At 30.7% G+C, this 23447-nt stretch overlaps 1 protein-coding gene across 2 annotated transcripts; it reads left to right on the forward strand.

The window, feature by feature from the left end:
• The first annotated feature begins 363 nt into the window (after positions 1–363).
• LOC119683712 lies at positions 364–19664 on the forward strand. Of its 2 annotated transcripts, none has more exons than XM_038097519.1 (8): positions 364–1177; positions 12590–13851; positions 13948–15229; positions 15299–15437; positions 15828–16285; positions 16361–16460; positions 16970–18399; positions 18459–19664. In XM_038097519.1, exons 1-8 carry the CDS (start codon positions 1139–1141, stop codon positions 19224–19226), a joined length of 5478 nt encoding a protein of 1825 aa, XP_037953447.1. In that variant the 5' UTR covers positions 364–1138; the 3' UTR covers positions 19227–19664. The 2 variants fall into 2 exon arrangements, with proteins under 2 accessions (XP_037953447.1, XP_037953448.1); XM_038097520.1 differs by having other exon boundaries at positions 15299–15431.
• Positions 19665–23447: the final 3783 nt, after the last annotated feature.

Below are 23447 nucleotides of genomic sequence, written 5' to 3' on the forward strand. Positions count from 1 at the left end.
ATATCAGTAAAAAAGTATACTCTTTATGTCATAATAATTTTTTTTACATATAATACAGAAACTATAAATCATTAGGTTTATTTAATTCCTTTCTTAGACACATTGTTATAAAATTTAAAATTTATTGTTTTTTTTGTTCACTTTCGTTTAAACTGTTTATATAGATTCTTATAGTTTATACAACATATTGATATGTAGACAATATACGGTACATATATTGTTTCTATTAATTTTTAAATTATAATTCAAAAAATCATAGAGAAATAATTTTTAAATATTTATTTGTGCATTCAAGTTTCTGTAATTAATTTAACACATATGTTTACGAGTGGTAAAAGTTGCATGTAATACTCTTTTAGAAAGTAGCAGTTTGAATGTTGCATGCTACAGCAACACTGTTCACGCACGACGACCATTTTCTTAATCTACTGCTGTTTACTCTTGTTTGCGAGGAAATTGTTAAAATTTATTTAAAAAAGTCTAAAAAAATCGTTTTATTTATAACATAGCTAAGTAAAAATTAATTGATTAGCGTTGTGTGTGTTTATTAATATAATGGAATTAAAAGATTACGGGAAATTAAACACGCAAAACGAAAACGTCGGATGCATGATGTGTGTATGTGTACAAAACTATGAGCAGAAATGGCAGAGTGAGCGAAATTAAAATGGTAGAAAATATGCAAATAAATTGAATTAAAAATATCACAAAAAAGTTTCATAAAGAAGTCTACATTTGTGCATTTAAAAATTATGTAAGCTTAATTGATATGTGATACGGATTTAAAATAAAATTTATTAAATTGGAAAATTAAGGTGTAAGTGGAAAATATTAAAAAAGAGGAACACAAAAGTTAGGCCGCTGTAACTGCGAAGCGGCGACGTTGTCACATAACCTCAATATTGACATCCCGCTTTAAATTTGTAATTGTGGGGTAAGTGCGAATGAAACCGTAAATGTATCGGAGCGCAGCGCTGCCGGTTACGACGGCAACTGAGAAGTACAATCCAGAAAAAAATAAAGAACGTAATGCTAAAAGAGAAAATTGGAAAAAGAAGAGTATGTGAATGTGATTGTGTAGTAAGTGAAATAAAACATAAAAATAAAAATTAATCCAAATGCAGAAACCACCAACAAAATGGATAATAAAAATACACAATTGGATTTCAAATTACTGGTAATTAAACATAATATTTTGTATAACTGAATATAAGCATTGAGTAATATTGCTAAATTTATATCGTTCATTGTTAGATATACTTGAATTATGTAAAATAGAAACATAGTTTCTTGTATACAAAAAGCGCTCATTGTGAAATAAAACCTTAAATAATTTCATTAAAGAAGAAAATCATTTCGTTGAATCACACGTCAAATATAATAATTTCTATTTTGATTTAATTAAATATTGTCGTTTTCGAATATGCTTAAAACTTGATAGAAAACTAAGCTACCAAAAATACTTCATATTTTAGTTAAAGAATTAAGTAAAAATATTATTTTTTTCTGCTGTTTTAAATTTCAAACGACTTTTATTGTATTTATTAATAAAATATATGAGTTAATTGATAATGTCATCACTTCCTGTTTTACTCTTTATCATGTGTACTCATATATTTACGTTTATCTACGTTTTGGCGCAAAAGTATCTATAGCACAAAAAAGTTAAATTTGTTCTAGTCATTAATATGTGGCATGTATATGAATATCAAAAAATAACAAAACCTATTAATTTTATATAAAAAACGCGATTTATTCAAAATGTATAAACATTTTCACCTATTTGTACTGCTTATGTTATTTCAATTTAAAATTTAATTCTAATCCCCATTCCCACCATTTAATTAAATGTTCAAAATATTTTTACTTACATACATTTTGCCTCCACTCTCTAAATTTTCTATTTTGCCGCACCCTCCTACCGCACTTCTACATCACCCGCGCCTATGCTATCATGGCATGCATACACACACACACATACATGCCTGCATACCTTTCTTTACTTCCGCAGCTTGTTTAGCGACAGCAACAAGAGCAGAGCGAACACTCCTCTGCTCCACCCCACCCCACCTGCTACAAAAATTACTACCATTATTGCCCCAACTACTGCGTTCTCCACATGCTTGCATACATATTTTTTTATTGCTTCCTTATGTTTGGGCTTGCAATGAGTACTCCTTTATTCTATATTTTGATATGATTCTATTACACTGTTGTTATACACAGCTATACATATGTATATAAAAATATATATGTATGTATATATTCAAATAATATTTATTTATATTAGTTTATAACAACATTATGTACTGCTTGTTAATTTATACATACTTACAAACTCACAAACTTAAATATAAATACTACAATATTATTGTATACCACCACACCAATACAATTTGAGTTCATTTAAATGAGAGAGTGAATGGAATGGAATGAAATGAAGAAGAATAGACTAAAAGAGCGTCATATGCAATTAAAGTGTTGCTAATTCTTTTTAGTTTTATTTTATTTTATTTTTTTTTTTTTTTTTGGTTTTGTTTTTCTTAATTAATTCCCCTTTTATATTCCCCAATTTAAATTTTTTATGGGTTTTAATTGAGTTTATGACTTTGGGAAGTTTTTCTCTTTGTTTTTCTTTTTTTTTGTGTCAACTTCACGTATCAACAAAATGTATTGCTTAATTTTTTGTGCACAGTGTAAGAAATAACACAAAAACTAATTGTAAATAGTAAAATATTTTTCGAATGAATTACAAAACTTTTATAATTTATAAATGTTTATAAATTATAATTTATGTTGTTAATTTTGTCTTTTTTTTTTTGACCCAGGATAAGGCACTTTTGTAACAAAGTAGTACATTTGCATGTGCTCAGCAGTATTTATGTATGTCTGTAGAAATTTAAATAAATCGATTCACAAGCATGCACACGTATGTATATATATATATATATAGTTATGTATGCATGTATGTGATATAAACACATAAAAACTTCTAGATGAATATTTTTGTGCTGTTGTGTCATGTAACTAAGCTCATAAATTTACAGAGTTTTTTAAAACAAAATTATTTTTGTCAGGGTGGAAAGGTTAGTGTGCTGAAATAATTCTTCAAGGTCCTAAACATATATCTCGATAATGTTAAAGCAAAACTATTTCTAAACAAATGTTACGACGTTATATGTAGTGGTTCCAAGGACGGCTAGGTAAACATCCCAGACAACCAAGTGCCAACGCTCCCAAAAGGAACAACACAACCAGATCCTTGCGGGGTACAACAACAACGTTATATACAGTAATTTGTTGTTTGATTCTATTATACCACTGATTCTTAAGGTATTTCTATAATGGACTGGAATTTTAAAGGAAATTATGAACTTTTGAAATGTTATCTTGTACTGCAGCTCAGGTCTTATCATTGGTTTGACCTACCTAAACGGTAATATAGCACACATATTCAATATATTAGATTTTCTTTGTTTCCAAAGTTAATGGGAATGGTTGGTTGGTTACAGTTGTAGATGAGCAGATAGTTTTAAACTGATCTCGTTCACGCAAGATATAAAAACTCAATCTAAATCCATTTCGTCGAATTTAGATAATTTAATAGATCTTTTGTCCTTAACGATGAACAGTCTGACATGTTGTCAAAAAAGTAATTCCTTAAAAATCAATTTCTTCTGGAAACCAGAGCATTCCCAGAGAAAAAGTATAAGTTTCCACAACTTCTATAGTAAGTATTAAATGCAATGCGCAGTGTCTCTGCGTGGGTTCCTATAGACTAGTGACTAGTGAAAACTGCAGCAAATCTTGCCGTATTCATGCGGTCTCTTTTATTGAGTTCGCAGGATTAAGCCTTGTTATAAGAAAACTATGTTAACCTAGAATTTACACATAGCCTAAGTGCCTTCCATTTGTTATTGGTAAGCTGAAGGAAGAAAAGGTAAGTGCTTTTCAAATTGATCTCTAGGGCTTATGTACAATGTCACGGGAACGTCAAAATCGGACCTGCAGGCTATGACGAAAATGTCTTTTATGCAGAAAGTGACATCAGTTTGGCAATTTCGTATTTTTACTATGATTTTTGTACTTTTTGATAGCCTCGGTTCTTAAGATAGAATTTAAACTGACATTTGTGTTTTTCTCTCACTCTAAATTTTTTAATTTGCATTGAACGCAACAACAATTCTGATTTTGACATGCCCGTGACACTACATAACATGGGTCTAGGGGGAACTTATACCGGTACCACTAGGGCTGTATTTAGGGAAACACCATGACAGGCCAAAACTCTGTCGACTACAACATTGCAAAATATATTTTTTAAAAGGCCTTATAGCCTTATAAAAATTAGATTTAATGTCACTAGGACCTGCATGCATTGTAAAATGCAGAATTAAATATTTGTCGTTTCAAATGGTTTGCATCCTGCGAAACCATTACCATCATTTATTTCTCGAATCGAATGAGAACTGGAGTCTTCAATCAAATGATATTGCATAACTAAACAATAAAAGAATAACTAAACAATTATAAAATCTTAAGAAACACTCTAAAGTGAATGAAGACTTTAGCAAAGCTCGTTTACTAAAGTTCGTAATGTTAGTATAGCATTAGAATCTCGCTTCAACTACCGAATAATTGCAGTGCCTTTCAGACAGAAGTAATGCCAATTCATTACGTAGCAAAATGGGTCTTATGCAACAAGGTCCTTCAATGCTCATCTTTGGCCAAGAGAAGCTAAATATTTCACACCTATCTCACCTATCTTTATATATCTTTATATGTCTCACCTATTTTTATCGACCTGGCAGAGCTATCGTCATGCAAAATTAAGGATTAAGCTTAATTTAAAGACGTGCCAGATTGATTCACATTCACTTGCATGGAGCAATCGTGACTTCCATCTTAATCAGACCGCTGAACGTTGCGGTCTTTTTGGGGGTCAAAAAGCAGTGGTAACGCAACGGGTAAATTACTTAAGCTCAAGTGGGCTTTAGTGCACAAAACCGACACTCCAATCTAATCTAACCTACCAGCTCCATTGAAGGCTTAAAAATTTTTGTATTTACTCGTTTATAGTAGAGTTAATATTTTATTTAATAATAATCATCACTTCATCTGCCCAGCTGTGGATGAAATATAGTTAATTACTTACATGCTTCGAGGATATGGCTGTGCAATATTAATTTTTATGTTTGTTTAATTTTTTAAGAGTTTTATCAAATACAAAGTAGTTTCTTCTCGATATTGGTCTCTTGGTTCAGAACTACGTTTATCTTGTTTGTATAATCTAGTTATTTTTATTTGAGCATTTATTCAGCTTCTAGAAATTATTTCCAAATATTGTCTAAACAAATATTATTTAAACTATAGAAACGTTTTATATGGTTTTTTTGCCAGTGCATCACTTACTCCTATAAATTATGAAGAAAATGGAATAATATAGATTTATATAAAAATATAGATAGATTTAATTTTTAAATAATATTTAAATTAATATTAGCAAAAACTATATGTTTTGTAAATAGTAATTAGTAATGACATAAAAATATTTTTTTTTCTATATTCTACCCACTTCAAGGGCTTACACAATTATACAGTCTACAGGTTTTTATTTCATGATTCAAGCAAGACTTTAGTATCTAACAAAACTAATAGAATATTAAAGGCAAACAATACCGCATAGCTTAACAATACATGTTAGTCGGTATATTAATAATTACGTACATATATTAAGTAATTTTAATAAAATTAAGAATAATTTTGAATTTATTATTCGCTGTTTCTGTGCAGAATTGAAAATGAAATTGTTTTTTTTTTAATTAATTTTTTCCTGCAGAAAAGTAATTTACTGAAAGGTCTTCATTATTAACCCTGTAAAAAAACCTAAAAAACAAAGTTAAAAAGTTTAGGTGGTTTTGTGCCAATTTCTAAACACTGCATTTCTAAAAATAATTTTTTACATAAAACCATTCGTACATAAATAAATATGTTTCTATCTATGAAAGTAGGTACAGTATCGAACAAAACATTTGCACAATTTTTGATGCCGATTATTAACAGTTTAATGAGATTGTAAGGGAACTCTAATTTTTAGAAAGCCTTTGCACTATAATAAGTATATAAAAAATTCAGGGAAATTAAGTCTGTGGGCAACTTAGGAAGGGCGTTCAATTAAAAAGGAATGTATTTCAAATAATTGTTTATTTTCCCACATACTCTTAACTTATAACTGAACTCTTAAAATTGTACATTGCTTGTAAAGATCTTATAATATCGAAATAAAGAAAATATAAATCAAAAATATCAATATATTGTACTATGAATGTTAGTACAATATATTCTCTTCATTCAACAAAAACGTTGCTCTCCAAGTTAAACTTACAATGTTAGAAATAAAAATCAACCACTGGGGATCAAATCTATTGATCTGGTGAATAAGTCTAATGACAACCTGAGTGTAAGCTAGAATATTGTCTTGGGTTAGTTTAAGCTGAAATGACAGCCTAGTGCACTAAAGCTAAGTTGAGAGCAAATAATGTCCGGTTGTAACACCACAAATGGAAAAATATCCGCACGCTAGACCTGAAGGATTACCTTATACGAGGGTATTTTGAGCCTTGGCAACGTTAATTGTTGTCAAGTGTCATCTAACGTTTCCATATGAAAGTATGACATTATTAAAAATAATCTACCTTAAACATTTTATCAAAAGAACGTTATTTGTGTTATTTACAGTGATTTGTAAATTGAGTATTCGCGAAAGTATGGAATTAACGCGAAAAAACTGTCGTGCGATGATTTATTACGACTTTCGACGTGGATTTTTGACATTTGGCGATGAAGCTCCATGCTTTGCCACTATGAAACGCTGGTATTATGATTTTGATCGTGGCCGTAGTTCGCTCACTGATGAATTTAGTGAATGTCGTCTAAAATCAGTTGTTATACCAGACAACATTGATGATGGTCAAAAACTGATACTCGCAAGATCGTCATGCGATATACTGTAATGCCTAGATTGAAGGAACCCTAGGCATTAGCTGCACAAGTACATATAAATTAGTGAACCTTAAAGGTAGAAATTTAAAATGCCTAACGTACGAACGAACACCAAAAAGTAATTAACGTCACCACGCCATAAAGTTAGTTATGTCATTCATTTTAAAGGATGACAGCTCTGTCAGATCAGTAAGAATCGGGGTTTAAAAGATTTTAAATCGTCTTCGGGCCGACTCATGAAGAGTAAGAGTACAGTTTCCTTTTATCTGCAGAACCACATTCTTGACAAAAATCGTTTGAAAGTAGAACAAATCTTATTATTGCATGCTCCCCTGAAATCCAGTTTCTTATCAATACAGAAACAGTAGTATTAAATTAATTCCGCTTTAGTTAAAACAGCTGATTGGTGCGGATTTTGTACAACCTGAACCAAGTGAATCTTGTGATTTGACAATATTCTGCAAATAATCAGGTTTTCATTACCAATACTGGGTACTAACACAGTTTTCAAGTTTTTTGCAGAGTTTTTTATCTTTTTGCTCATTTCATTTTTTTGATTTCTTTTTTGATATCTGGAATGCAATTCGCATTCTTCAGAATGCACGTTTCATCGAATGCTTCAATTCTTCGTAAAGAATTCACTTCGTTTTAAGCAAAATATGTTGCAACAAAAAGTTAGATGTGTTTAAATATCATTTGACTCAAAGAAAACATCCTCATCCTTAATATTTTTCGACTATTCATTACCATTTATTGCACGTTTTTCATATTTTCGTTAGTGGCGAAAGAACGTTCTTTAGTAAGTTTGTAATTTAGCTCTTAAGTCAAGCTTTCATCTCATTTTTATATTTAGAGAGGTTCCCAAAAATTTTGTAAAGCTGTAAAATATGTTTTAATATGAAAGGAGGACGAAAGTTCAAGGTCATATATCATATATTACACTTAGAGATTTTGTTCATTACTAAAATGAACAAATAAGAATCACAGTCGTTATTTATGGAATGTTACTAGAAGTCGAAAAAGTTGTGTTCGGTATTATTTTTAGGTATTTTATTTTCCTAAATACTTTTAAAAAATAATACGGTATGCAAAAAATGATCAGAGATAATGATGTTATTCATTTCGTTTTATATTAAACTCAAATTTTTAGTTTTCTACATCTATAGACCTTGTCCCAAAAATACGAGCCATAATAAACATGCTATGTTCATACTTAAGAAAAAGTATTATCATAAACAGTTTTTCTTCTTCTTTGGCAATAACTTTTTGTTGTTGTGATTATTTCTCTTCTTTGTTAGTCATTACAGACGTGAGTCATTCTTGGCCGCGTCCAAATCCTGCGCCAACCAGCCCGTTTAGTGGCTTCCTGTTGTCAGTTGATAATATCGAGTGCCTTTAATCGAGGGTCACCTGGTCAATTCATCAAAGATGTGGACGTCCTCTACCATTTTTTGCACCAGCAGGTACCACATCGAAACACCTTTCTAGCAGGAGCTTTTTCCATTCGTACTGAACATAATCAAGCCAGCGAAGCGGCTAAATTTTTATGCGCTTAACTATGTCAATGTCAATTTAATACGATTGTCAACGCCTAATGAATCATAGATCTTCTGGAGAATTTTTCTCTCGACTTCTTTTATTCGCTCCTAACGCCTTCTTATCACTATTGGTAATTGTACAAGATTCTGCACCATACGAGTATAGCAAGACAGGTTTATTAAGACTTGTGGAGCGTGATTTTTGTTCGTGGAGAGGGGGCTTTATTCCTCAATTGCCTATTTAGCCCTAAATAACATCTGTTAGCAAGAGTGATTCTTCTTTAAATCTCTAGGTTGAGGTCATTTGGTGTTTACGTTGATGCCCACATAAACAAAGTCTTCACAAGTTCAAAATTATAGTTGTCATCAACAGTGACTTTGATATTCAGGAAATTAGTTTGTCGACAGAAAGTACCGTTCTTCAATATCAGTATTGAAACAATATCAATATTGTCGGCATACAAACAGCATCACACATTTGTAAAATATATGTGAGTTGTTGTGATTATTTTATACGCTAATTAATAACATATCCAATGGTACGATTGGTCATTGGACATGAAGTTTTGATAGTCAATATAAATATTGAAGACATTGTTCTTTTTCAGCAGGATAAAGCTAAGATTTCGGTAGGTGACCTGAAGAGAGATCATTATCTGCGTTATTCTGTCATCTCAACAAGATATGTATGTCTAATCACATTTTTTGTGACTGTGCTACTTTGATTTAAAGCAAGATGGTAATTGTAGGATCAGAACTTATGTACCCATTGGATATTAAGAACTCTAGAGTGAGGAATACTCTGTTGATGGACATTCTGATTTTTATTCAAAAGAGTTAGAACTGTTTAGTTTTCAATTTGTTTCCCTTTTAACTGGTACATATACATATATAAATAAGTTTAAGGATTGTGAAAATTATAAAGAAAAGTAAAAAATTTTGTGTCCGGATCATTAAAGTATTTTCTTCGCATTGTTAGAGGATTATAGAGATTACAATGAACATAAATACGGTGTGTGGATTACCCCAATATTCAGACATATTATAGTATACCCCCATAGATATGAAATATACAAAAATGTTTTATCCATATATTTTAAAGTGGGTTCTTTATAATAATATTGAATGTGTATTTTATTGCTTGCTTTCAAACTAGCATTTTATTTATATTCCACACACGTTTATAAGATCAGTTAGATTTTGCGCGATAAATATAATAGACGTCCTCGTGTAATGGTAAAGTTAACCTTCTATAGGACAATTAGAGTAGCTCTCGAATGTGTTATTGTGTATGGTAATAAGATATAATTTTTATTTAAAACCGAAACTAATTTACAATTAACTAAATTACCTTTATAGTGCATATAAGTAACATACATATTTTTACTAAATCTAAATCGGATAATTCCTAAATTATTCATTACAAGTAACTGCAAGCATATTTTATTACCTTTCAACTTTAAGTTTTTAGAATAAAAAATATTAGATGGTCACCCTATTGTAAATGGATTAAATTCATAAATAGCTTTTATGTACGTACAAGCAAGCTGTATATGTATGTAAATATTATTTAACTAAAATGCATTCTATTATTTTTTATTGTACAACACAACACAACGCAAAACACAAAACAACACAAAAAATCAACCTAAAACACTAATAACAAATAAAAATGAACAAAAATATTCAAAGAAAAAATAGAAAAACTACGACTAGGAACACATAACAGAATAAAAAACAAATATACATTAATATATACATACGCATATGCATACAAATATACTAACAACGTACAAACGTGCAAACATACATTTCACATACAAGTTATACCAACATATTCGAACAACGCTAGAGCTAGAGCCAGTGCCAGTTCAGTGGGTGTGGGGTAAATAAACAAGGATGAAGAGTTTGTAAATAAATAAACAAGAAGGCAGCAGCAGCGGCAGCGACAGCAGCAGCAGCAACAACAGCAGCAATAGTAGTAGTATAGTATAGTAGCTTAGCGGTGTTGGGTAAGGTGTATTGGAGAAGCACAGTGTGGGGAAAAGTAGCACAAATTTCTCTTGCTGCTTCTTGTTGTTTTTCTTGTTATCAATGGCATTTTAGTGAGAAGAGAGTCTGCGGCTAATATGAACGCTCTCTGCTTTAACTAAAGACATTAAAAATACATTTTTTTGTGTTCGGTTTAAAAATGCAATTTTTCTCGTTTTAAACAAAACTGAGTTAATTTATTATTGTTTTTAACATTTTTTTTTATATTATTTTTATAATTATAGCTTTTAGACTAAAACTTACAATGTAATGTTTTTTTTCTTCTTTGTTTTTGTAGTTTTTATTTTTATAATTGATGTTGTAATTAAAGTCATAACAAAAATGTTTATCATATTTTTTATTAAATTTTTTCTAAATACACACAAATGAACGTCTATAAGAAAACGGTAAAATAATTTTTATACTGTTAATCATTTTCATAGCTTTGCTTCTTCTCATCTAAACAAAATGTATAGAAAAAAGTTTAATATTAAATTAAATAAAATAGGTTGTAATAACCAGTAGTTGACTAGATTGCAAGACTTAGCATCTTTCTTGCTTTTATATACATAAGCACATAGAAATCGATTTTTAAAATTGTCATTTTACTTATCACTCTGTATTTAAAGTTCTTTTTATAAATAATATTATTTAAAAAAATATATTAAAATTTATATACATATCTTAGTTCTATACACTCCCCATATGGTGTGTTATTGTAGTTGCACTTGTATTTGTAGGAATTTACCTGTGGTGAGAACAATATTTTCATTGCATTTCATCGCTATGATATCGAACCTTGGCTAATGTATTGGGATTATCTGGCATGTATGTAGATTAATCCTGCTAGATGCATAAGAGCTTGGTAAATGGTTTAAATACTATTTTAAGAAAAGCTATTAAGTTTTTAGTATCATGTACATATATACCGGGTGGACCAACTGACCTTTAATCAATTTTAAATTACTATAACTTTTAAACTAGTGTTAACACTGCCATCGTTTTAGAATTCGAACATAATACCAGAGAGAAACCTATATACATATAGTTACTTAAATTAAATTCTTATTTATCTACTTCTATATATTTCGTCCTAAAGATAAGTGCCGTAATTAACTTGCTATGTACCTATATGTATGTATATTAAATAAGAAGTACTCCTATCACGAACTGTAATACGAGACAGTATAGTCATTATCGGACAGAAAACTGTATCTTTGGCAAAGATAATTAAATCTACAGTTGAACAAATTAAAACAACTATACGATGAATATTACAAAAAGAGTCCGATATGATAGTTTTAAAATTTGCAAAATATATAAAATTTCAAGAATATTTGATAGAAACAAAATTTATTTCGATAAGGCATCGTTTATTACCGAATATCCTTGTGTCTGTTGAGAAAATTTTAAAGTTGGTGTGTACATTGGGACATGAAAACAGATAGGTGATATCACTGATATTTATCAGAAAATAGGTGTATTTAGGTTGAAGTGGCGAACTTTTATACCAAAGCCCCCACCTGAGCTCAAATAATGGTGATACGCAGACCTAGAAGTCAATGCACGGCTCGTAAGGCATGACTCCCTCATTCAATTGAATTTAAACGAACCTGAAATATCTATAAACTTGGCGAAGTCATTAATTATTCAGGATGACACTCTGTCAGGTCATTAAGAAAATATGCTCTAAAGATTTAATTTCTTTTATTAGCCAATCATGGACTATAGTCCATTAAAAATGAGATGCAGTATAGTTTCCCTCTTATCTACAGAGTTACAACTCCGACCGTAGTGCTGAGCAGTTTATGCCTTAGTTGTAACAGTTGATTGGTACGTTTTTTGTTTAGTTTGTATCAAGTGGATGTTGAGATCAAATTTGTACATATTAAACTATAAATATGGTACTAAATTTTAATTTTCTGATCTTTCATATATTGAGTTATAAAATGAATGTTTTTTATTATTGTTGCTCTGTTTGATCAAAATATTAATATATTTTTATTTCTGTATTTTAGGTAGAGCAGTCTTTAAGTTTATTGGATAGTCTAAACACAGTATCGCGGTGCGATTCTATACTATTTCTCCTAAAAACCCTCAAATGTAAATATCCGGATACATGCGACCAAGTCGTTAGAAATGTTTTTCCCCATATTGGTGATGACTATACCAGTTCAACAAAGCATGCAAACAAAAAACCATATTTGTCCGCTACCAGAAAAGAAGAAGTCAAAATTGAAGATGAAGGATCTACGGATTTGAATCAAAATTTTGAAAAAATTCTTTGTAAAGAAGAGTTCGTGTGCCTAGAAGAGGATGATGAAGACGCTGATGATGATGGTGATACTGAAAATTCGTCCTCACTAAGCAAACATCTGCGATATGCAACGGGTGCATCGAATCGTGATCCGTTGGACCTGATACCCTCATCCATAATAGATACGAGACGCTTGGTTAAAATTAAATATGCAACATATGGTGTTGATGAAGCCGTTTTAACAGATGCTGATGAAAGTAATAGTTGTGATACACAAAAAACTGTGCGGTCCATTAGACGTTTACCACGCCATACGCTTAATAACTATCAACAAAACCAACGTGTACTCAGTGAGAAACTAGTGCTGACATGTCGTTCTATAGGTGCTTCTAAACTAGGCGAAGGCTTTGTCTTCCATCCAGATAGCGAAATTATTTTGCACTATCATCATAGTACGGGCGAATTTAATGTACGTTCATACAAAGAGCAATTCCGATTTCGTCTGAAAACAGCATTGAACTTACACCATAAACCGTTTCTGAAACAATTTTATCAGAATTTTATACTGACCGGCCAACTGCTTGGCACAGCTCCACCAGTTCATGTTTTACAGGCTTTACGTGAGCAAAGGAAGGAAGAATGGCAACAACAGCAGCGACAACGTTTATTAGCAAATATGCAAGCTAAACGGCGGGTTCTCTTAGCACCGATGTTTGATCCAGAAATGGATTCAGAGACTGAATCGCAGTTGTCATCTGCAGCTCAAGAGATGATCAAGTTTGAAGAGATATTAGATGATGGCGCTGGCTCTAATCGTACAATTGATGGTATGGAAATGGAACCAGAAATAGATGATGTGTTAGGAAGCGGAAGTAGTAGTAATAGTTTGAATGGTGTAGCTGAAACAATTTCGTTACTCAATTCATCAAATGAAAAAATGACCACATCGCTTGTGAGCGATCCGGCCGCAACAATAAGCAATATCAGTATCAGCAATCATCTGCAACATAATCAACAACAAGGGTTAGTATAATTGAAATTTTATGTATCATTTTTCACATTGAATAAATTCTTTATATTCCTATATTTTAATAATTAATTATATTTTCTTTATTAAAGGAACAATCACCTTGTAATCAATGGCCTTACAACAAGCAATAATACTAATAATCTCAATAGCATGCCACAATTAACAAGCATTACTAAAAATAATAATACAAATTTAACTCCTAAGGAGCAAGAGAGTCAACATTATTTTCAGAGCAATTCAAATCAACAGAAACAATTGAATACTTCACCGACGCTTTTACAACATCCTCAGCATATGCTGCATCGGGAGGAGCATAATCAACTTCAGCAGTTGTCTCAACAAGAACAAACGCAACATCATCGGCAAACTATGTTTTCAGTGCAGGAGCATCAGCAGCAACAACAACCGCAACAGCAACAGCATCTGGCTCTTGAAAATAATATTAAAAGTGAAAGCATTGAATTGCCAAATACAAATAACAGCATTTTACCGATTGGAGTTGTGGCACCAATAAAACGACCAATTTCTGCAGACAATACATTATCAAATATAAATCAGCAACAATTTAGTGTACAGCAGCAGCAACAACAACAAATTTTAATGCAACAACAACAGCAGAATCATACTCAGAATCACTTCAATATGAATATACCTCAAACTCATCCACTGGCAATGATGGGTGGTATGACAATAAGTGCACAGCAATTGCAGCAACAGCAACAACAACAACAGCAATTACAGCAGCAACACCAACAGCAGCGATTGCAACATAATCAAGGTACAGCTATAATAAATAGTATTGACAGTATTTTAGAAGGTGGTGTGAGACAACCAAATGCTGCAGAACAACAACAGTTTCAGCAACATCAGCAGCAACAGTTGCATTTGGCTCATCGCGAACAAAATATACCATCCCATATGCCACATCAACCTCATCCACAGCATATGCTAATGCAACCGCAAATACCGACCACTCCAACATCATCTTCTTCACTTTCGGTTATGTCCGGTACGGCAAGTTCTATTTCTGGCGCTGAAAATGCACCATCTTTGCAGCATAATGTTTCTTTAGAGTTAGATGATAATGATTTATCACATGAAGAAGACGAGGATGAAAATGAAAATGATTTGGATGATATAGAAACAAAGCCACAATTAATTGATGGCGGTAGTAGTAGTAGTACGTCACTGCCAGCACCAACAAGTGCTGGCAATCAAGGAATTACGCCTGGAGCTAAAAAAGAAAAACCAAGCTATAAATGCCTTTTATGTCCTAAATCATATAGAAAACGTAAATCATTACTTGATCATTATAAAATACATCCAGGCTACTGCCATGATTGCGGTCAACCAAATGGAACAACTCTTGAGGTGAATATATTATGTTCTATTTATATGTATTGAGAATTTAAAGTATTAATTTTTTTTTCTTCTCTACAGGAAATAATACAACATAATCGCACTGTGCATGCTAAGGAGTTTCCTTTCGTTTGTGAGACATGTGGCGAATCCTACTCTCGTAAACAACAATTTCATGCCCATGTCGAGTCTCACAATAAGAAAGAATTCAAAAGTGAGTGTGAGTGTGCTCCAAACTTTTGCAAATTCAAATTCGTATAAACGTAGCTATATCGAAGTGTAAATTTCAATTAATATGATAAACAATATATACATTTTTTGTTGTTTACGTCGGTAAAAACAATTGCATTTGCTAAGCAATATGGTTTCAAAGTATTAAAATTATATTTGTTTTTGATATTTGCTTTTAGCATTTAAAACAATGTAAATCAATATTTTTAATTTAGTTTAAATTCGTACTTTAGCAAAAATCTTGTATTGTAAAAGTTTTTATTTTTTATTATCATATTATTAGTATATAAATAATTTGATTAGATAAAATCATAAATTTTTGGTTTTAGTTCATGGTTTTTGTTTCTGTAATTAACTTACAATTTTTAAATTTGAATAGATTATTCATGCGTGGAGTGCGGTCAAAAGTTTCCACATAAAAAATTACACCAACAACATTTGGAAACAACTGGTCATAAGGTGGACGGCGCAATTTGTGAAGTGTGTGGTGCGGAGTTTCCTTCTAAAAATGCGCTTTATCAACACATCATTCGCGTACATAAAAAGGACAACTTTTTTGAATGTCATATATGTCAGAATCGCTTCACTCTGAAAGCGAACCTGGAAAGGCACGTACAACTTCACACCGAAATTAAACGCACTTATGTTTGTGATTTGTGCGGATCATCCTATTTTACATATCCAGCTCTAAAGGATCATTATAGTAATGCGCATACTGATGCTTCAGATTGCAAATGTACTCTGTGTGGAAAACGTTTTGGATCCGTAAAATCATTGCAACGTCACTTGCCATCACACTCTGAGGAAAGACCACATTGCTGTACATACTGTGATCAGGTAAACTTATTTTTATTTTGATTTAATTAAATAGTTTTATAATTACAAATTTTCAAATTTTCTTTTACAATATAGACATTCAAGTGGAAAACTCATTTGGTGCGCCATAAGCAAACGGTACATGGTAATCAACCATCTCCAAAGAAGGTTAAACGTTTCTCGAAAGTGGATGAAGGTAAGTTCTTAGATATTTTTTATTTTATGAACAAAATTATTATTATTGTGTTGTATTGGACTAATTGAATAATTACTTTCCACTATTGTGATATTTACATTTTCAAATTAACAAAAACAATTTAAATTATTTCACACTAATTTTTATTTAAATCAATATTCCGACTTTAATTTAATGTCGTCTTCAGGAATGAAAATTGATGGATAATCTTTAGAAAACAATATTCGATTGACAATATTCAGAAAGCTGAAGATTAATGAATAATCTTCAGAAAATTGAAGATTAATTGACAATCTAAAGATTGAGTGAAAATGACTATAGATTAATGTTGAAAAATTGATTTAAATAAAAATCAATGTGAAATATTTGAAGTTGTTTTTGTTGATTTTTGTTTGTAGCAATAATTAGGCGAAATTGTCCAATTAGTCCAATATAACACAATAATAGTAATAAGCTTTTAGTTAAGTTGTATTTTATATTCATATGAAATTTTTATATATCTTGTATAGAATTAGTTCCCGTACCAGATATGCCTGGACCTCCACCAGCTAAAATTGCTAAAAAATCGAATTCGAGCAAACCAAAGCAATCACAACAACAGCCACAGCAGCAGGCACCACAACAGCAACCACAGCAACTTCAACAAATACAGCAAAATAGTGGTGCCATTCCTACACCACCCCCACTCTCTACAACGCCTGGGACATCACAGGAACAATTTAATCCAGCCATTATAAACAGTAATAGCTCTCAATCATCATCAGCATCAACATCACAACATTCGTTGTCCACGAATGAGTCTCAGCAAAATTCCATGTATAGCCAAAATTTCAGTGCCGAGAAATTAATCGGACAACAACAGCAACAGCAACAACAACCTCAGTGTAATCAACCACAGCAAACATTACATCACCCTCAGCAACAACAACGTCCAACTCCTCCACCAAATCAACATCATAGACACACGCCTAACAGTAATTCTTCCGATAGTAATTTGATGGTGCGTTTGAACAGTTTTGGTGCAACTCCAAATCAGAATAGTGCAGAAACTCAATTTCATTTCGATCAAAACTCTGCACCAACCAATGCTGGGTCATATCAACAACATCAAATTATTAATCAATACCAACAGCATCATCATCAACAGCAACAACAACAACAGCAGCAGCAACAACAACAACAACAGCAACAGCAGCATGTTAATCAACAACAACAGCAGCAACAACAACAGCAGCAACAACAACAGCAGCAGCAGCAACAACAACAACAACATTTACGTAGCCACACTCCACAGAGTCCACACCAACAGCAATTGCAGCAACAACATTTTACTTCACCGCACCATATGTCTACAACACAACAACAAATACATCACCACCAACAATTGATGCATCAGCATCAATTTCAGCAACAGCAACAACATAGGCATAATCAGCAACGTTCACCACATCACCATCAAACGCCAGCACAGCAATTACAGCAGCAACATCAACAACCATCTCATTCACCACACCGTTTACAATCTCCACAGCCACAAGTTCATCCACAACAGCCTCCACCACAACAACAAAATACACCACAACACCAACAGTATCAACAATGTACGACACTTCAACAGCAACCCCCCACCGACCCGTGGGGCTTTGCTGCACCAACAAATGCAGCTGCACCTAGCAATCAACAGCAACAGCAGAATGCTCCTAACGCTAATGTAGTTAATGAAGGAAAAGATAATGGCAATAAATTTTACATTGTTGATTCTGCTGAATTTTTGGGTCTTCCATTGAACGTGCCAGGCAGCGGTACACCTGGTGCAACAACTGCAACTCCTTCAGTGTCTTCACAACAGACACAACAGCCAGCAGGAATTAGCGGTGGTGTACCGAACAAATCGCAAACACAAGAACAAAACTTAAGTACCGATTTAATAAATTTCCAGGTATAAAAGCATTTTCAACATAAAAATATCAAATATCTATTTTGTATTTTAATTTTTAGAATATATGGTCACAGAATCCTCCAAGTAGTCATCAAATGACATTTGGTAGTTCTCCACAGCAACAGCAACAGCAGCAACCACAACAACAACAGTCTGCGACAAATTCGAACCAATCAACAGGTGACGCCGGAGATCCACACAGCTATAATAACATTGGTAGTATTTTGACGAATCTCATCGATAGTAATCCAAACCCAATGGAATATAATTTTGAATTAATGCAACCTGCCGCCGGACCAGCAGGTGTAGCAGCACAACAACAACAGCAGAATACGTTAGCTACTCATCATCAACATCAACAACAACAGCAGTTACATCCTGCTAATGCCACTTATGGTTTACAGCCAGCTGGTCCGGCTGGACTTATGCGTCATGCGGGAGTTTATGGTGCAGGAACTTCCGTTTATGATTCACATTTAGCACCACATCACGCAGCTTTAAGTGATATTTCTGAGCAACAAAAGAATAGCTTCCAACCTTACCATCCACATGCTTTACAAACGCACGCTACAGTAGCAGGTGCTCATGCACATCCATTAGCGGGTCATCATCCATTAGCTCATCCGCTTGCACCAACACATCTTTTACCACCACCATCATCACATGGTAGCATCTATGACCGTTCACCTTATCCAGTAGGATTAGGAGATGAAGCCAAAACTGTGCTTCCTCCAATTAGCGATTATATGCATCACATGCAACAACAACAAGTACAACATCCAAATCAATCAGATTTGTTGTATAGTTACCCAGTGAAAAATGAATGACGACATATTAAGTAGGCCACCACGGCCAGTGTGCGCTATTTTTAATATATATATATATATAAAACTTTATTAAAAATAATGGTAGTTGTACGATTAAACAATATACCAATAGTAATGGCCAAATCTATTAAAAGTTTCAGATCTAGCAGAATAATGGCCATTACAACATCGAGAGGCGAGTTTATTAATTTAATTTTTATATATAATTTAATTTATAAGTTTTACGTCGAAATTAAAAACAAACAAAAAAAAGATTATCTTAAATTGTGCATTAAGTTTTAAACTCACTAATAAATATATGTATATATATATGTTATATGTATAAACACGTGTACATGTATATACGACATATATAAATATGCAAACATATATATGTATGTTTGCAAATGTATGTAGGTATCTATGGAGCGTAAACAAATACACGTCTATATCTATACGTATATACTTATGTATATATTTATATATGTATACTTATATGTCTAAACATATGTATATAACTGTTACGTATATATGTATACATACATTTGTTTAGATATATGTAAATATACATACATATAATCATATGAATATATATCTATATATAAAAAACTACGCACCATACCTTCTAACACAATATTATCTTTTAAGTTCAAGTTCATAATTTGTCAAAAAGAAACTAGAAAAATAAAATACGGAAACACGCAATAATTTAAACAATATACGAACAATTTTATGTTCTAAAAAAAAAATAAAAAAATTAGAAAAAATCTCTATAAAATAAATACGTAATATATAATATATTAATACTTATACATATATAATAATTTAAATATATATTTATAATATATATGTATGTATAAACTAAATATTACATCATGAAATTTTAGATATGTAAGTTGAGATTATAATGGCTTCGAGGCAAATATATAATTTTAAAAATTTTGTATTTTTGCTTCAGTTAAATGCTTTGATTTTGAACAAAAACAAAATAAGAAAATATCACAAACTATATAAAAATATTGTAATAAATAAATTAGATTTTAAGTCAAATAGATAACAAAAATAATGGAACAATTTTTAAAACGTATGTACTCGTATTTTATATTTATTTTGCTTTTTATTTTAATATATATATATACATATATATATTGTATGCATGTATTGTGTTTCGAATTGTTAATATTTTTCGTTTTAAAAATGTTTTTATAAAAATTTATGCAGTTGACTTAAAGACATTTAAAGCCAGTTATAATATTATTATTATTAATGCAAAAATTTTATAATTTTTTAAACGAAATGTAAGCAACTTAAATTATGATTATTATGATGTTCTTTTAACCAATGTTTAGCAAATTTACATTCAAGTTTTTTTTGCTTTAAATTAAAGTTTTAAGTGTTTATTTTTAAATAATTGCAAATATAATATTGAAGTATTTTTTATTGTATATATTTTATTGTATATAACTGTTTATTGTTGTTTTATAATCAAAATTTTGTGCATGGCAAAATAATTGTGAAATGCTTAGAAGCATTAAAGGTTGTTTAATATCAATATGAAAAAAAAACTAAAATTTTAAAAGTATGCAAAACGTCGAAATTTTAATGATTGTCCAGATTTGGGCCGGTATGAAACCTTAGACTTAAATAATTTTTTTGAAATAATCTCTGTAGTCACAAAATTTGATTATTTGAATTTGTGTTAATTATAGTCTACTTAAAAACTGCTCGTTTTTAGGAATATCAAATTGCAAACAATGTAGTTGATTCTAAAGTGCGGATAATGCCGGGGTTTCTTAATAAAGATGATTTCAAATTGTTTAAAGTCTGATTTTAGTATGACTACAAGATATTTGTACTAAAATTGGATGTTATTAGATAAATGTATATTATTCGTTAAATACTAACATATTTTAAGAAGTTTTTTTTTATTGTAATTTGTATATATTTAAGTTATGTTATACTAGAAGATCTATTGATTAGCGGAGTAAAACAATATATACAAATTGGTCTATACTTACTTATAAATATTTTTATTGTTTTAATGTATAAAAGACCTAGCATGTGGTCTAGTATCTGTACTAATTTTTGTAAGATTTTTTTTACATTTAATGTTATATATTAGCTATATGTGAAATTTATATTATGTTTGAAATTTTATGTTATTTCTGTTCTTATTTTACAAATTCGAAATATAGTTCGATTATCAAAGCTTAAGATATTATTTTTGCAATTCATAAAATCAATAAATACTCTTTCTGAGTTCGTGAATAAAACTGTTATTAAACGTTTAATATTTAAGATTTAATATCGTTTTAAATATTGAAGTTGCGATAATCTGGAAATAAATTGATCTATTTTTTTTAGGTACTGGTTTAAAATCAAAACTTAAAATTTAGTTTAAAGCAATATATAGAAAAACGCAAGTTTGTTTTTTGTTTTAAATATGTATTTTATATAAGAATAGGTTTTTATTATATATTATTTTTATACAATATAAACTTGTTTATAAATGTAAATGTTTTTATTTGTGTTAATCGAACATCATATAAATATTTATTACGGCAATTTTATTTAATTATGTTATTGTGAAATGTTTAATGTATTAAATAACTAATGTGTTCTTAATAAAATATGTAATTGTTTTATTATAACATATTTAAATTGATAAAATTAAAAATACAATTATACTTTATAAAATAATTTATTATTTTTTTTAAAATGCCCTATATGATATCTGTCGTATTAATATTATATTTTTCCTTAAAGGAATTGCCAATTTTATCAACTGCTAAATATTCAAAACGAAAATAAACATACTCTAAGCCAACATCCCTAACAACTTTTGTATTCCATATACCATAGCCACTCCTATGTTTAAAGTTTTATTATAATGTTTTTATATAAATTCTTTTACTTTATATACATATATGTGTATGTATAAATATATATATTTACTTCTTTATATAATTATTTATATAAATTCTCCATGTATACTCATCTAATGTACACCCTGTTTTTAAAACTTAGTTCTTTGTTTAATTTTTAAAGCGGAAAACGTCAAAAATTTGTTTTTAATTTTTAAGCAGTTTTTTTATAATTTTAAATTAATATATTTGTATATGTATATATATATATGTATGTAAAAGCACACATACCTATATGTATATATATATAATAATATAAATATATATATAAATAAAATATATAATATATTATTTAACAATAAGTGAGAAATACACGTTAAAGTAATTAAGCTACTTTTATGAACAAACAACTATACACAGTAATACAAAATAAAATTTCTACTGTATTACAAAATTAAAAACAAAAAAAAAAAATAACTAAAGAAAATAAGTATAATATAAAAAGAAATTTGTATATTTAATAAAAATTATAGCAAAATAAAAGCGATTTAATTTTAATAAAATTTTGTTTTAAATAAAAGTTCAATATTTAAAATTATATTACTGAGAAAAAAAATATTGGTATTTTTGTCAACTGCAGGCATCTGAAATTTCTAGGCCTTGTAGCCAAAAACCGTCACGTTGTTCAGCGTGCCATCACTAGACGGTGTTGGTTTCTATATAACTGACAACATTAATCGAATTTTAAACGAACACGTATTTAAAAACACACATTTCAGGCTACATTTTGTGTAATTCATCGCTCCTATGAAAAGTTATATTGATTAGACTGATACGCAAGTTGTCAGGAGAGAGTATAACCAGTAAACATCAACCACATGACAGCTTGGATTCATTTAAAAAAAGCAGTCTACTCAAATACGCTTGCAATATACAAGCAATAACGGTCAATAGCCAGAAATCCTCCCCAAACGACTTCAATCCTAGATTGACGATAAACAAGGTTATGTTGAGTGTTTGATGGAATTGGAAGGAAATTGTCTATTACAAACTGTTACAGCCTGGTGAAACGGGTAATTTGGTCCTCAACTACTTACAACTCAACCGCTTGAACGAAAAAAAACCAAGTATACCCGAACAGATTTGTTTCACTTAAATAAATTGTAGGAACTTGATTGAGAAGTTTTCATCCACCCCCTCTATTTGTCGGATCCTGTTTCAGCTGACTATCTCTTGTTTCGGTCTCTATAAAACTCCCTTAAAAGTAAAAATTGTCCGACAGGAGAGTCGATGAAAATCAGTTGGCCAGGTTTTTCGCCGATAAACCAAAGAAATTCGAAATTATGAAGCTGTCCGAAAAATGGCAAAAGGTCATAAA

Source organism: Teleopsis dalmanni, chromosome 2, assembly GCF_002237135.1.
Source record: "Teleopsis dalmanni isolate 2A chromosome 2, ASM223713v2, whole genome shotgun sequence".
Classification (NCBI taxonomy): domain Eukaryota; kingdom Metazoa; phylum Arthropoda; class Insecta; order Diptera; family Diopsidae; genus Teleopsis; species Teleopsis dalmanni.